The sequence below is a fragment of the Paroedura picta genome, chromosome 2 (assembly GCF_049243985.1).
Source record: "Paroedura picta isolate Pp20150507F chromosome 2, Ppicta_v3.0, whole genome shotgun sequence".
NCBI lineage: Eukaryota > Metazoa > Chordata > Lepidosauria > Squamata > Gekkonidae > Paroedura > Paroedura picta.
Window position 1 is genome coordinate 78252602 of NC_135370.1, and position 16651 is coordinate 78269252.

The window sequence follows — 16651 nt, forward strand, 5'->3', positions numbered from 1 at the left end:
GGAAGAAGAGACTGAAGGGGGCTTTTAACCTTTTACCCTTTCCTACAAAAAAGAGCTGCATTTACCATTGTAGATACTGCACAACTGGAGTAAAAATAGCTTAGGAGACAATTTCAGGTGGAAAAAAGACTGGAGTAAAAATTAAGTGCCTCTTTCCCCAAGCCTGCTTTCCTCATTGCATTACTGCCTCCATGAGTGTAAACACAAACTGTAGCTTTAAAGCACCATGGAACAACATGTAGTAACACATCCACCCTAAAATGTCTGCATGTTCCAAGGAAAAGGCCTTCTATTAAGTTTACAGTTACTGCAAGATGAAGCCAGTGAAAATTAGACTGTCAGAATGAAAGTGTGAGAGGGGCTCTAGTGACATCATTTCTTCTGTCACCAGCATTCAGTTCTGTCTCGAAAGTTTGTTGAAGTGATGACGAAGTACAATGAGGCCCAAGTCGACTTCCGGGAACGGAGCAAAGGGAGGATCCAGAGGCAGCTAGAGATTAGTACGTATATTGTGCTTGCTGGCTGAATCAGAGTGCTGCTTTGCCCCCAAATTCTTCACCATTTCCCTGGATCCCCCCCCCAGGGGTGTGTGTATTGCCTAGGGTCTGTGTACTGCCCACTACACTAGAGACTGCAGTCGGTGCTCACAAGCTGGGTGCTCCCTGGTCAGTTCTAGAGGCAGTTCAGTCGCTCATGAGCAAGTCTCCTCACCATAAAGACTTCACTGCAGAGCCTAACTCCAGTAGCTGTCACCGTCCCATCCTTCTGCCATTAAGGCAACATTTCTTACATAATTCCAAGGCTATTTTGTCAGTGCTAAAAGCTGAAAAGTAGGATACATGCCATCATTATTATGGACTTTTCCAATAAGGCTTTTCTCATACAGTATTTTAGCTGTACACAGAGCAGTCCTGTTAGTTAGTACAGGATAATTTCCAGTGGCAGGTACTCATTTTTGTGCAGGAATGGTGCCATCATGAAATGCATAGAGCAATGGTTATAGACTCGCATCTCACTGATTTCATTGCTTGCATAAACCATGCCAAGGTAAACAGTGTTAACTAATTAAAGCCATTGCCCAATTCCTAGAATGATGTATCTTATAGCTCATATTGAGTCATAGAATCATAGAGTGGGGAGGGACCTCCAGGGCCATCTAGTCCAACCCCCCACACTGTGCAGGAACTCACACTACCTGCCCACCCATTCATAATCTGCCTAAGTTCATAAAATCAGTATTTCTGTCAGATGACTATCTAGCCTCTGCTTTAAAACTTCCAATGAAAGAGAACCTACCACCTCCCGAGGAAGTCTGTTCCACTGTGGAACCGGTCTGTCAGGAACTTCTGAATGTTTAGTTGAAAATTCTTTTGAATTAACTATAATCCATTGGTTCTGGTACGACCCTCTGGGGTAACAGAAAACAACTCTGCTCCATCCTCTATATGGCAGCCTTTTAAATACTTGAAGATGGTTATCAGATCCCCTCTCAGTCATCTCCTTTCCAGGCTAAACAGAACAAGCTCCCTTAACCTTTCCTCATACGTCTTGGTCTCCAAACGCCTCACCATCTTTGTAGCCCTCCTCTGGTCATGCTCCAGTCTGTCTACATCTTTCTTCAGTTGTGTTGCCCAAAACTGAACACAGTATTCCATGTGAGGTCTAATCGGAGCAGAGTAAAGTGGTAACATCACCTATGCTTCTTATAATACAGCCCAAAATCCCATGCCTTTTTAGCTACTGAGTCACACTGCTGACTCATGTTCAGTGTATGGTCTACTAAGACCCCCAGATCATATTCACATGTAATACTGCCAAGACAAGTCTCACCCATCCTATAGTGATACATTTGATTTTTCCTACCTAAATGCAGAACTTTACATTTTTCACTATTAAAATTCATTTTATTCATTTTAGCCCAGTTTTCCTGGCTTCAAGATCATCCTGCATCCTGTCTTCTGTTGTGTTTGCTACCCCTCCCAGTTTAGTGTCATCCGCAAATTTAATAAGCACCCTCTCTGTTCCTTCATCCAAATCATGTATGAATATGTTGAATAACACAGGGCCCAGGACAGATCCCTGAGGCACTCCTCTCCAAAAAGATGATGAACCATTTACAAGCACCCTTTGGGTGTGATCTGTCAACCAGTGCTCGATTCACCTAACAGTAACAGCATCCACACTGCACTTTACCAACGTGTCAATAAGACTATCTAGCTGCTCAAGAACCAACTGTTTGATGATTTGCTCTAAAATTTTGCAAGCTATAGACGTCAGGCTGATGGGACGGTTGTTCCCTATATCCTCCTTTTCCCCCTTCTTGAAGATGGGGACAACATTTGCCCGCCTCCAGTATTCTTGCACTTCAGCTGTTCCTGTGGTCCAGAGTCACTATCTACAGGCAGATCCTGGAAATGATTTCTGAGTGTCAGATAGGCAGAATATCTCCTTATCTTTCGACACCTCTGGGTAACCTTCTTCAATCTGCTGTCCTCTTATATTGGGTTCTCTAACTGGTGAGATATCTTTCCTTCCTCTCCCAGTTGCCCTCCAAAAAGGGCTCCATGAGTTCTTTTTAAGAACTCTTCACCCTTCTTTTTAGAATAAAGTGTGGACAGGCGTTCTAGCTTCTGTACCTTCTCCTCCAGGAGTACTACTAACTTGCCCTTGGTGCATATGTATTTAAAGTTACTCTGAGATAAAAATACAAACATGCCACAGAGCATTCCACCTTGATCCACAAGCCAAGAGTCCGTTAGCTTTTGTAGTTTGGTGTGTGCCTCTGGTGAGCAAAAGCTTTTTATAGCACAAAGGCCCGCCCAGCAGAGGATGGAGCTAGCAGTCAACCCCAGGCAAAACTGCCAACTAATGCACATTAGTGAATGCAATTAGCTGTAGTCCCCCACCACCCAGGCAAGGAACAGGCAAAAAACAACACTCAAAACAGCCTCCACTCTCCTGCAACCATCACACACTGTAAGAAAGAAAGCAGCATTCACCAGTAGCTCCTGAGCTGGCACTTTCTCGCTTATTTTTTATTTTTATTTATTATATACTGCCCTAAGCTCAGGGCAGTTTACCTAGAACGTGAGAGAACATAGAACAAGTACTGCATAACATAATAACAGCATTGAATAAACAACAGTGGTAGCAGTAGTTTCAGTAATAATAGTGGTTCCAATAGGTTCAGTAACTCATTGAACAATATTAACTTGTTAACTATCCCATGGTTGGTCAGTTCAGAATTCACGGGGAAGGGTTCTGGGGGGCCTACTAGATGTTGTCAGTTCGGTCAACCTCAACCAAATGCCTGGTGGAAGAGCTTTATTTTGCAGGCCCTGTGGAACTGTGCATTCTAATGCCACTCATATTCCTTTTTGTTCCCCCCCCCCCGGATACAGCTGGGAAGAATACAACAGATGAGGAGCTGGAGGAAATGCTAGAGAGTGGGAATCCTGCAATATTTACATCTGGGGTGAGTGCCAGTGAACAGAGCTGCTTGATACTTTGAGGGGAGAAGGGACTAGATGATCCTGAGTTCAAGGCATGTGTCTATGGCTTACAAGTTTCATAGGCTGGAGATATATGCAGATTTTGGGTAGAAAGCAGGAAGAGAAAGGTGTAGAGGCTGGGATGGAGCATATGACAACTACAGTGCTGAAAGTTTCTCAGTATTCACTTAGAAGGCCATGGTTTTGTGGACTAATTTACAAATTACAGCATTTTTTTGGTTTCTTCTAGATCATGGATTCTCAGATTTCAAAGCAGGCACTGAGTGAGATTGAAGGGCGGCATAAGGACATTTTGCGGCTTGAAAGTAGTATCAAGGAGCTTCATGACATGTTTGTAGACATTGCCATGCTGGTGGAAAACCAGGTAATAGAGATATTCACTAATGATAGATGGGCAAGAATGCGTAAGCAGCTTGGGGAACCCGAGCACACAGCAAAAGTGACAATCCAAAGAATCCAGTGGGCTGTTTAGTTTAACTGATAGGAAGCAATGCTGATACTTTGAAAGGGTAATGCACAAATGGAGAGTATTTCAATCTGCAAGATACTGCCAGATTAGAAGACAACAAGTATACTTTCAGGTTTGAGGCCACAGATTTGACTGTTTCATCTGAGTCCCCGTGACTTGCCTAGACAGGGATTTGAGCAAGGCCACATTCATCATCCCATCTACCCTGCCATGCTAGTTGTCTTAGGCCAGGTGCTGAGGGGCATGAGGCTGGAAAACCACTCGCTAAAAAGGGTAGGTAGGCAAGGACAAAGGATGTTATCACTAGAATTTAGATTTGTGACTTCTGTATATTTGCTTATTTTTCATAAATTATTCTGCTTCTGCTAGCGATGGGAAAGGAACACACTTTGGGGGCTTCTAAGCTATTAGATATCTTGACTTTTTAGATTTTTCATAGACTATTTCAAGCCTATTTTCATAGCCATGAGAACTAGAAATCTGATTCCTTGCTAAGAAAAATGGAAGCTGAGATTTCTGGGAATTGGAATTCTGCACTTGACAATAAATAGCACCTCTGAATGATGCAATAGTAGAGCAGTTGCATTCCTGGGCATAGAGTGGTCCTGCAGAGAACATTACTGAATATTTACTGGCTCTTAGGGAAATGCCTTTTCCCACCGTTGGACCGTTTATGCACTGGGAACTTCACTGCCCCACCCCCTTATCAGGAGCACAGATAGGGAGTGGATGAGGTGCACCAGGCCAAATGCTCCCCCATGTGGGTGCAGGAAGAGGTGGAGCAACCTGCCATGACTAAAACTCCAGTCTGGAGCCCAGCTTGAAACCTCCAGTGCATAAACGGTCTTGGTGACTCTCTTCCCCACCACATTGTGAGAACACCTGCAGCCAACATGGTCAGGGAAAATGCCTATGGGTCTCTTTCCTTTCCTGGATTCAGATGCCTCTGTTGAGGAGTTGGCATCCACTTCTCTAGTTGGTATGCAGCCAGCCAGTCATGCTGCATGGCCCACCTGCATCAAAGGTTCCCCACAGTGTATGAATTCAACTGGGCTCTTCCAATATTCTTACATTCAGGGGAACTGAGAATGGAAATAAAAGAACCATGTATATGTGTATAGTTGAAATGTGGAATGGCAGAGAAAAGAGAGCATGTTATGAAGTGCAGAAAAAAATAGCAGGCTAAAAGAATAGGTTCAAGGTGGAACAAAACTACTCTTCTGTGATCAATGGCACAGTGTGACTCTTCTGAATTAAAAAAGGCAAGTGTTTATCAGTGGTTTCAACATCATTCCCCTGGCCCAGGGCTGGTTTACTAACAGGGGTGAATAGCCTGGCTGAACCTGGATAATTGCAAACTAAATGATCAGCTTTGATTTGCCAGTCTGAGGGTGGGTCAGTAGCCTGTGAAGTTCTTGACTGATCCTGATTTCTTGGGCTACAAGCCATGCTGTGTTCTTAACTGATGATCTTTTCCTTATGTCATAACCAGGCCTTTAGAGATGCCTGTCAGTTATGGGTCAGAAATACTCTGCTTAGTTGTACTTAGGCTTCAGTTCCAAACTCTAAGGCCCCATTTCTTGTTTTCTGCTCACAATGCAATGCCGAGGAGATGGTGTTCAAGTCAAATCACGGTGAGTGTTTGTTTCTAGAACCTGAAAAGGGTGTGTGGGAAGGGTACATGGGTGAATTAGTGCTGTAACAACATGACTATGGAGACAAAATACCTATGGAAAAGAAGCCATTCAAGGGAGGGTGACAGCAGTTGGAAATGAACCCTGATGAAGAGGTGGCGTAGAACTGTCCTATATAACTTAATGAAAGTGTGGCTTGCTTGGGAGAAGATATTGGTACTATGGGGAAGGGAACTAAAGAGATTTCCTAGAACCCTTATCCGTCAGTAGGTGTTTTCTAAGATAACATGCTTTCATCCTCCCTGTTTTTCTTTTCCTGCTTTCACAGGGAGAGATTGTAGATAATATAGAACTCAACATGATGCACACCATAGATCACGTAGAGAAAGCTCGTGAAGAGACCAAAAAAGCCTTGAAATATCAGAGTAAGGCACGCAAGGTGAGCCTCTCCCGTGGACTACCAGCTTTGCACCATCAGCCACCTAGCTGTCTTACACTTTCTGCTTCTGCCTCTTTGTTTTGCTTCCACCACTTCACTTCTTCTGCAAGGGAGCTATGATTGACCGCATTGAGAGCAACATGGACCAGTCGGTAGGCTTTGTAGAACGGGCTGTTGCTGACACCAAAAAGGCTGTCAAATTTCAGAGTGAAGCACGAAGGGTGAGATTAACTGTTCAGAACCCACCTGCCTCTTCTCCTTTTTTAGATCCCCTCCCAGTGCTTTTAGAGCTGTATTGTGTAACCCATATTCTGCCAACTGTTGGGATCCCTATGTGGCCCTTTCCCAAGTTCCTCAGCTATTCATCCACTTTCTGTTTTCCGACCCACTCTGTGACCCATTATAAGCTCTTTTCCATTTCTGCAAGCAACCGTGGGACTAGCTAGCACTGTGAAATACTGTTTCCTCATTGTGCTTGACACCACCCTTGATTCCACTCTCTTCCGCCTGTGTCAGGAAGGTCTCTTCTTTCACAGTTCCCTAATTCTTTTCAAAGTCTTCTAAGAACTTGAGCATCAAAATCCTTTAGTGGGCTAGGCTGGGTTATGACTTGTGCTGCTTTGGGTTATACTTTCATTTTTTTGTCACTGTTTGTGTGCCAAGCTTCATCCTCATTTAAATTTTGATACCTTGCATGCAAGTTCTGGTATAGCAAAATGTACGGAGGAGCAAGGGTTGCCAGTTCCGTGGTCTCTTGCACCTCTGTGAGCTGCGTGACAGGCTGAAATTAAAGTGGAAAAACTTTGTCCAGGCAAGGGATATGGCAACAAGAAAGCTGGTTGTATTTTGTAGGTGCTAAAGGCATAGGTGCTCTGCTGGAAGACAAGGGGCAATGTGGAATGGGTTGTCCTTTCAGTGCTTCCACTTCTCCTCTGCCTCCATTGAGAGCTGAGGAATTCAGTTGCTGAGAGCACCCTTCACCCAGTACCCATCTGTTTTCCTTGCCCTTCCTCCAAGGAATTCAGGGCAGCAAATATAGTTTCTTCCCCCTGTGAGGAAGGTATATTTGCACTCCCTACAATTCTTTTGATGCTAAAAAGTGATTCATTTGAGGAACTTGAGGAAAGGCAACTGAATCATTGTGATTTGGGGAGGTCAATAATGAAATGGTGCAACTTTGATTATACTCATATTTTTAATGATAAAATCTCCCCAACAGCTGCTGTTTTATGGCAGGTGGAGATCTTGGGCCATTCCGCACCAGGATCTATGTAGCAAATTGGTTTGGGAACAAAAAAATGCAATTTTAAATAGTGGAATTCATCGTTATGCATACCTGCCTTTGTAGTGGAATCCAGTTGCGTTTCTATCGTTTCCCACAGGTTTCAGGTCTCGGCAAAAATCGCTAGCCAGGAAGCGATATTGCCGAGCTTTGTCCCGCCCCTGGCCGTCAATCAAACGAGCAGCAATGGGAGGCCGTTATCATGCTCCCGAAAAGCCCCTTTCCCTTTAAGGAAGGTTAAAAAAAAAAACATGTTGCAACGAATCTGCGTTGATTCGTTGCAACGGAGAGACCCATCCAGCTAGCAGGTGGTGTTTGAGCTGCCGTTTCATCGTTGCCACGCTCCCCCTGAGTGAAAAAAAAATACCCCCCCCCCACGGGTGCGATTTTCGGCTGAAAATAGAGTGAAAAATAAAGGGAAAATAAACCAGCAAACGGGGCTGTGTCGTGCTTGGTGCTTGGTGACTTAAAACAGCTCTGGGGAGGGACTGCAGCCGGGGAAGCCTCGCTGGGTAAACGAAGGTTCGCCGGTGCGTTGATCTCCGCTCGCTCTGAGAAAAAAAAATGGCGATCGCTTCGCCGGAAGATCAGAGGAGAGAGCCAGGGGGAGGGACTTTGCAGAAACTGCAGCAATGGTAACGCACAGAACTTTCCTGCTAGTGTTACAGATTGGTTGCAAGAGTGTAGCACTTTCCGGAGGGTGAATCCACTTTTTGGGATTTCCCTGAAAGTGCTACAATAAAGTGCTTTTTGCGGATCGGTTTCAGGAGTGTTGCAGATTGTCAACGAAGTTGTGCATAACAGCAAATTAGTAACGATTTCAATTAGCAACCATTGTGCAATTTTGAACGAGTGCGGAATGGCCCCTTGTTTTTCAATATTCAAGACAAACTTAGAACACCAAACCTAGTTAATTTGTATCTTGTAACCACAGTCAGTTTGTATTCAATCTCCTTTAGCCAATGACAGCAAAGCATCATTTACACATGTGCATTTTTTGCTCTGTATTCATTATGTAATGGCTTACAACTAAGCATGCATTAAATGTATTTGAGTTTGTCTGGGAATATGTGTTCGGTCCTTGAGGGCTGCTCTAGCTCTCATGCTTGACATTTCAGTTCATCACATGGCAAACACACTAATGTGAATTGGCCTTAACTGGACTGCGAATCAAGCTCCACAAGTGTGCAGACTCCATTTTCCTAATTTCTTATGTTATTACTTATAGCAGATTTTTTCTCTTCTTTTTTTACCTTTTCTAGAAAACAATAATTATCATTGTGGTAGTGATTGTCTTGCTGGGAATTGTAGCTTTGATTATTGGACTTGCTGTAGGGCTGAATCCAAAGTAGCCCACCAGGCTGCTGGCTCTGAACCGTAAGTAGCTTGGGGGAGCAGAGGGATACTTGGTCTCTCACACTGTTTCGATAGCCTCTTCTGCCACTTCTGTCTCTTGAAAGAGTTCTTCATATCTCTGACCACTGTTGAATACTGTCATACTAACCGTTGGGACTATGATTGACTTGCCTGACCTCAGTGCCCAAGTTCACTTTACACTGAATTTGTTTTTAAAGAGAGAATGAGCAATTCACTTGTGTTTGCCCACCGGTGCTTTCCCAGCAATGTGTGGGTTAGAACAGAAGCAGATAATATTTTGCCCTGAGTCTCCCAGATACTGTGACCTAGGGCAGTGATGTTCAGCCTGCAGATCAGGATCTTCAGATAGGTCACAGCCCGCAACACAATTGCCACTGTTGCTTTATGGAAATAGTGGCTGCTAGCATGCATATGGAGAGTGCCATGTATCATGCCTCTTTTCATGCAAGCTGATGGTAAAGTGAGGAAACTCAGTGGTGGAAAGGATTCCCTTTTTAGCACAGGCATGTTCAAAGGCCCTGGCTTCTCCTTTTTTATGTCACATGACTTTGTCATTTGGCAGTCTGTCTCATGCTTTTGCAGCTAACTGGGGCTTCTGCTTCTGCCTATGTATGGTTAAAATGGGTCCCACATATGGAGACTTCTGTGAAAAATAATGCCTTGATTATCTGCTTCATATCATTGCTCCTTTGTTCATTTGACTTGACATATTTTATTTGGTGGTTCTGCAAAAATGTGGGGCTTTTTTTGAAAAATCTGGTTCATGCAGTTTATTTTTGGTTCTGGAGGTTTAAGCCAATACCAGTCCGAGTACTAACATTGTGAAAACTTTTTCATCAACCATGAATACTAGCAATATTGTAAGAAATCCAGCTTCTTCAGATGAGAACGACTTGGGCGTAGGCATGCTTGCACTGGGGATTCAGCTTACGCACTCTAAAATGCACTGGTACATTTTAACTTTGCATGTTGCTTCTTGAGTTTTTGATTTTGACCAATTTCTTATAATTGGGGATGGGATTTGACATTCTGAAAGCTTTTTCATCAACCATGAATACTAGCAATATTGTAAGAAATCCAGCTTCTTCAGATGAGAACAACTTGGTGTAGGAATGCTTGCATTGTGGCTTCAGCTTATACAATCTACAATGCACTAGTACATTTGAACTTTGCATGCTGCTTCTTGAGTTTTTGATTCTGAGCAATTTCTTACAATTAGGGATGGGATGTAAGGGAGAGCATTGGATCAGCGAGATAGAGGCTTACTAGAGCTGCATTTGATTCCTACATTTTTTCCAGCAACCTTGGCTAGAAGTCACTGAAGGGATGACTGAAGTTTTAACAGCAGTCTTTGCCAGAAGTGGATTTTTGTTCTGCTTCCTTTGAGGCTCATATACCCCTCCTGCTTTAGCATCCTGCTTTAATTACCTCACTAATTATCTTACTTGGGGTCAGAATAGTGCAGTGGTACCCAACCCCTGGTCCGGGGACTGGTACCGGTCCGTGAATCAGTCGGTACCGGGCTGTGGCTCATCCTCCTCCCCAGCTGATGCCTCGGGGGCTGCCCTGCCACTCTGCCGCTAGCTCACTTATGGTGCTCTCCAGCGGCCGCCATGGCTTGGGTTCTTCCTCGGCGTGGCACTGCGCAGCTGCTGCTGGCAGCGCCCCCCAGCAGGCAGCGGGAAGTCAGGGGCGCCAGCGGGAAAGCAAGTGGAGCAGGGGCTCAAGCAGCGGCGACGTCCCTCGGCAAAAGACTACCCCCCCCGGGCCTCAGTAAAATTGTCAAGCGTTGACCGGTCCCTGGTGATAAAAAGGTTGGGGACCACTGGTCTAGAGCAGTGGTCCCCAACCTTTTTGAGGCTGGGGACCGGCAGGGCAACTGCCCGCCCGCGCATGCCGCACATGTGCGGTTGCGCATTGCGCATGTGTGCACCATGCGCAGTTGAAATTGCGCATGTGCTGCGCTTTTGCGCATTCGCGCATGCACAAAAGTGCCGCGCATGCACGATTTCAGGCGCGCATGGCACATGGTGCATGCGCGGGCGCAGCCCTGATTCCCTCTCCCCCCCATCCCGCAGTAAGAAGCTTCCCGGGTTGCAAGCTTGCGGCCTGGGAAGTTTTTTACTGCGGGGGGTGGGGTGGGGAGAGGGAGCCACGGCCCATGGCCTTCGCGGCCCGGCACTGGGCCGCGGCCCGCGGGTTGGGGACCACTGGTCTAGAGCATGGAGAAACAGGTTTGATTCCTCATTCCTTCTCCACATGAAGCCTGCTGGGTGACCTTGGGCCTGTCACAGTTCTTTCAAAACTCTTTCAGCCTCACCTGCCCTTACAAGGTATTGTGGGGAGAGAAAGGAAAGGTGATTCTAAATCACTTTGAGACTCCTTGAGTTAGAGAAAAGTAGGGGGAAATAAAAACCAACTCTTCTTCTCCACTCAGATTAAACATCTACTATTCCATGACCACTTTCTCTATTCCCTTCCATTGAACTGGCCATGGTGGTTGAACTAATGGGAGACATGGAGGAGAAAGAGAAGTGATGCTGTCCTGTTCTGTCTCTATTTAAGGCATTCCCATGACAAAGAAGAACTGGCTGCTCATTCCAAGATGAGAATTAATTTTTCCTACTTGGTTCTCTTCCTTCCTGTAGATACTCCTGAACATTTCCTGGCTGGTAGCAAGACCTTCCCTCCTGATCTGCATCACCGTGCTGTGACCTTCCCTTCCCTACCCTACAGCCTTGTCTCCTTGGATTTAGTATGAATTGTTACTTGCAGGAAGGATCTTCATGCACCAGCACTATTTGCTCTAGTTCACTCCTTGATTGAAGCTCCACAACCAGAAGATTCTATATAATATATGCAAACAAAAACTAATGAGATATTGTGACATTCTGGAGGGAACCTCTCATAAAATCTGCTCCTTGCTCATCCCTTCCAGTTATACTTCCTAGCCCATCCCTTCAAGATACACCTGCTGCCTCCAGTTCAAGTTCTTCCTGATGTCATTTCCTGTTTTTTAAGCTTCCATCGTTCCAGAATTTTTTCCAGTTACAAAGAAACAGACCTTTGTTTGGAGCTTCTATTGCCTACCTCGTCAACTTTTGTTCTAGCTTCGGATTCAACACTTTTAGCAGGTCTAGCATCTTTACTGAGTATACCAGAGATTATTACCTTTTAAAATTTGCCAATATTAGAGGCTAAGGATGAAACTGGCGCCTGCCACATACTTGCTAAATACCACTCCCATGTACACTGAGACGGGCTTTCTACTGCCTTTTGAATGATGGCCCAAATCTTGCAATACTTACCGAGTTCAAAAGCCTGCCAGAGGCACAACACACCCTGCCCTACCAATACCAAAGAGTAGCCAAGTACAAGAAGTAGTGCAAACTATGATATTTGTAGAGCTTTGCATCAAAGCTGTCACGAGGAGATACAGGTTAGGTTAAGAAGCTGGCCCAGAATAACTCCAGGCATGAAAGCATCAGGGTCTTCAAGTCATGTTCTCAAATCAGGCTAGGAATTGTATACCGCCTTTGTAATGTAGCCATGAGAATGTGTTGCCAATGGGTAACTTGCTGATTTTCTAGATCTGAGCTAAAAGTATTGTTTCTCCTCAGATCAGATAAATGAGCATCTGTGCTTTACAGAATCAGTAATTGTTGCTTGTATGGGAACAAAGCTGTCCTTGGGGGCAGACTAGTTCATTATGGTTTGGAATTTAGTCATGTCTCTGAATGGGGTGCAAATCATTCCCATGTGTGTGTGAATGCCTGGGTGGCACTATAGGTGTCATTTATGTTTGGTTTCCCACCATCTGTCTATTTTTTTCGGCTGGAGAATGTGAAGAAACAAACTGCCCGCTTGGCTTTGTAGTACAGTATTTCCTATCAAGGGTTTCTACCAACAGCCACATTTTATCCCTTTGCGCAAATCATTGATCAGTAAATAGCTTACTTAGTTCACAGGCTAGCTACAGACAGAAATATCTGATTAGCTACTTAGTTTTATCTTCTAAGAATATAGTTTTAGACTTTGATCTTTCATGATAAAATTCCTCTCCAGGGGTTGCCATATATGGCTTTTATGTTGCTTTGTGCAAAAAAGCACACCCTGCTATATTTATGTTCATCAGGCCTGTGCCCACACAGCCATGCTTGTGTTAGGCTTCTGCAGGTGTCAGTCACAGAAATGGGATTGCATATTTGCAAGTAATGTCTTCATTTCCTTTGGAACATTAACAGAGTGGGGGAGCTGGTTTCAAATAACAATGTAGTCATGGTTGAGAAGTTAAGCCCCGTTCCTTCCCTGCATGGGCCGGTGCAAATTACTGCTACCCACAGTGGAGATATCATTTCTTTGTTTCTTGTTGACTTTCTTCAAGTATGATTTTACCTGAAGAGGCATCTTCTATATTGCAGTTATCCTTTCTTTCAGCATTGGTATTTTTATTGTTTGGAGTTATTCCTTTTTTAGATTGGGAAGGTGGAAGTTTCGGGGGATATGAGATTCCCAAGGCAGAGAGAGGGCTTCAGTTTCTGTTCATGTTTGTGGCAGTGGCACCCAAACTGTAAAGCTTATTTGTCAGTCCTGTGGGAGATTCGAATTCAGAATTTGTCTCCTGGAGATACCCTGCTCATGACGATCAGCAAAATCTATCTTCTGCCCTAGCAGCAGCTGTCACATTTACCCAGCAGGTTAATTTGTGATACTTTTCATGATGGATCTTGTGATATCCCCCCCCCCGCCCCCACACACATACAGTAGAATAGAACACTCCTGGCCAATGCACTTCTAGCCATGAATACAGACGGAGCTAAGAGAGGGGAGTTTCTCCAGCCTTCCTTTTCTCTTGGTCTTGATGTCTTAATAGGGAGGTGGCAGCACTATTGTGTGATCAACGAGATGAGATCTCACAGTATTGGTAGTGGTGGTGGTTGGGGGGGGGTGCGCTTTAGAAAAATGCCAAGAAGGAACATGGAATTTCAAAATACTGTGCTGCCTATGGACAGCAGCATCCTATGAATTTGAACTTCTATAAACTTTTTTTTTTAATGAAAAGTGTGTATTTTATAATTTAAAAATAAATTTATTTCAACATTACTAGCTGTAAGTGAATAAATTTCAGGACATACAGGGTTGGATCCAGACTGTATTTTTAGTAGTGGAGCTGAATTTTCCTCCTTCTCTGCTCCCCCTGCACTCCATGAAATGGGATGGGGGATCCTGAGAAATGACATTGTGTGTGTGTGTGTGTAGAGATTGTCTGCAGTGAGAACAGGAAATTGTCAGTTTAGCTTGGATCCAGTCCACAAGCCTTTGCATTGTGAGGGTGGTATGCATTTGGCTTTGTAATGCAGGGGTGGAGGGATTGCTGTTAGGCACACACACATTTGAGGAGTTGGCTCTAGGGCCAAGTAGAAGCCTTTTTTAGTTCTGCTTGCCCGTAATGTTCATACCAAGTTCTTTAGGGAAATTCACAGTAATGGTGGTGTTCTTCTAGTTTTAGAACCTGCACATTTCTTCCTCCTAGACCAGTTTAGTGGTGGACTTAAAATGGAAGAGGTGCTTCTGCATGGTTCAAAAGTGGAGACCTAGGGAGACAACTGCATTAACACCTGCAGCACCACCTAAACCTGTGAAAGAATAGCCCTCGTAGCCCTTTAACTCCCCCACTTTTCCTGAACTTTCCTGTCTTCTGGTCCATACCTTTACTCCTACAGCTTACAAAGGTTTCCCCTCTTTGCCATTCTGATCTGATTACATCTGTCTGAGTATACTATTATTAATTTTTCCTCTTGCTGAGCAGAAGAAGATTATGATCATGATATGCTGTATCATTCTCGTCATCATCCTGGCCTCCACTATTGCAGGTTTTGTTGCCTGAGCACCCAGGCCCTATTCCCTCACTGCTTGCCTCAGGTAAGTGACATGGAGGTGTATGAGCACCATCCATATGTATTCGTTTCTATGTCACCTCTTGGCAGTCATTTACACTAAGGGCTGATGTTGTATGCTGTGTTATGTCTCTCCTTTTGGTCTTGCTTTTCCAACTAGCCTAGGAGACTCCAGACATGGTGTTCTGGAATGCCTTATCAGATAATACAAAACGTATGCCTGATTTGGAAGAGAAGGAGAAGCAGTGTCACCTCTCTGTGCAAACTAGTTGAGTTTGCGGAAGACAAAAAACCCATAGCCATCTGCATGTAAAAACTGATTTAAATGGTGTGTGTGGATTGAAAGCATCCTGTTTAACTCTTGGAAGAATGCATGACCTGTGTCATTCAAGGTTCCATAGTCCTAGTTGCACTAGAGTACTACTAGTTCAAATTGTGCTAGAGTACCAGCAGCTCTGCATCTGTTTGCCTGCTAAATTCCATGCCTTTTCTTTTCTCCAGGGTGGTTGTGTGAGATGGCTTCTCTTCTTTCACTTTCTCTGGGCCCTACAATCCACTTCCTCTTCATGGAGAGGTTGCAGCCAATCATTAACCCTTCAAAATGTTTTAACCAGACATGAAAATGGGGCAGGAGGAGCCAGAACCAGGGACTCAAAATTAGAACACAAGTATGGAGTTCAATGAGATGAGAATGCGTGAAAGCGGTTACCTCAAAAGGGGGACACATTCGGCATTTCTTGCTCCAATCAAGCTGTTTTTTTCCCCCATTTTTTTGACTGTGTCTCACAATTCTTATTGGAACACCCAATCTGTTTATGCTGGAGCCTTCTGCCCAATGGATTACCCTTAAAGCGCTCATGTATTTAGTGGATGATTTACCATTTGAATGGTAAAAAGTGTCACTGGACTCTAAATTTGTTTTGCTGCTTCAGACTAACATGGCTACCCACTTGTATTTACCATTTGCTTTATGGCCTGTATAAATTACTCTTAAGATAGGGATGGAAAACCTCAGGTACCTGGTTGCCTATGACTTGGAGACATTTTCCCAGCTGTACATTTTCTATGCTCAGACTATGTTGAAAGAAAACTGCATTTTACTGTAGTCCCACCCAGATGTCCTGAAGATGTAGACTTGAGCCTCTTAATTAAAGCTATTCCAGCTCCATACATGCAAGATCCTGTCATGCTTGTGACACTATACCCATAGCTATATGCCCATAGGCGGTTCCTTCTTCTGTATGAGAGTCAACATTCATGAGGCTCAAACTGCAGGCATCTATAGGTGGAGTCATAATACAGATACCCCTAGGTAAAAAAACTAATAGGTAACTGAACACCAGTTGCATTAAGATGTATAACTTGTACATAGGTATGTATTGCACTTCCTGAATATATTTCTCATGTGCTAGAAAAATGTTTGTCACTTTATATACCTTTAAAATATATTTATGAATGATGTTGTGGTTTTCTTCTTTTAGTCACTTCCTGATAAGGGAGTGGCTGGAACATTCATTCCTTTCCCCTGGGCAATATTTTATGGGGTCCCTTGGAAGCTGGGAAAGACCCTCTGGTTTTCCCTTTCATGTTGTGGACTGGCTACTAAGTAAATAAAGCAAGACCTTCACAACTGCACAATCTTTCATTCTTCTTTGTGAAGATTCAAAGGAAAGGTGCTTAATCAAAGCTTCTCTCAACCCTGGCTTATATACCATCACTTGATGCTGTACAAAACCCAGGGGTGGTTAACAAAGTAGACTCCTGAATAAAAACGTTTTTTTTTTCACTGACCTGGTGTGATGATTGTGACAGAGTACATGAAATAAACTGTTAACAATTTACCTTAGATTTCCCCCCCTCAGGCCTTCTTCCTGCTTCAATTTAGGGGGGGGGGAATGAGCTGTTTTTTAAGTTTATAAGAACCTTCCAGAAAGATAAAACTGTCCAACTGTGAACCACCCTCTTTAGTGTCTTGTAATTGGTAGCCTACTGCTGTTTAGTCAATGGGCAAGCAGTTGGGCTGTCAGGTAGAGGCTATATA

General features: G+C 44.1%; 1 protein-coding gene across 5 annotated transcripts in view; it reads left to right on the top strand.

The window, feature by feature from the left end:
* STX3 (syntaxin 3) overlaps nt 1–16396 on the top strand; it is a 55277-nt gene extending 38881 nt beyond the window's left edge. For 2 of the 5 annotated variants that reach the window (XM_077321050.1, XM_077321054.1), the window contains exons 6-11: nt 392–500; nt 3402–3475; nt 3742–3876; nt 5944–6054; nt 8599–8713; nt 11362–15909. In XM_077321050.1, coding sequence (XP_077177165.1) covers nt 392–500; nt 3402–3475; nt 3742–3876; nt 5944–6054; nt 8599–8688 — 519 coding nt within the window. In that variant the 3' untranslated portion in view covers nt 8689–8713; nt 11362–15909. Of the gene's footprint in view, nt 1–391; nt 501–3401; nt 3476–3741; nt 3877–5593; nt 5616–5943; nt 6055–6164; nt 6276–8598; nt 8714–11361 lie in introns of those variants that run through there. The other 3 variants (XM_077321053.1, XM_077321052.1, XM_077321055.1) reach the window with 3 other exon arrangements.
* The last annotated feature ends 255 nt before the right edge of the window (nt 16397–16651 follow it).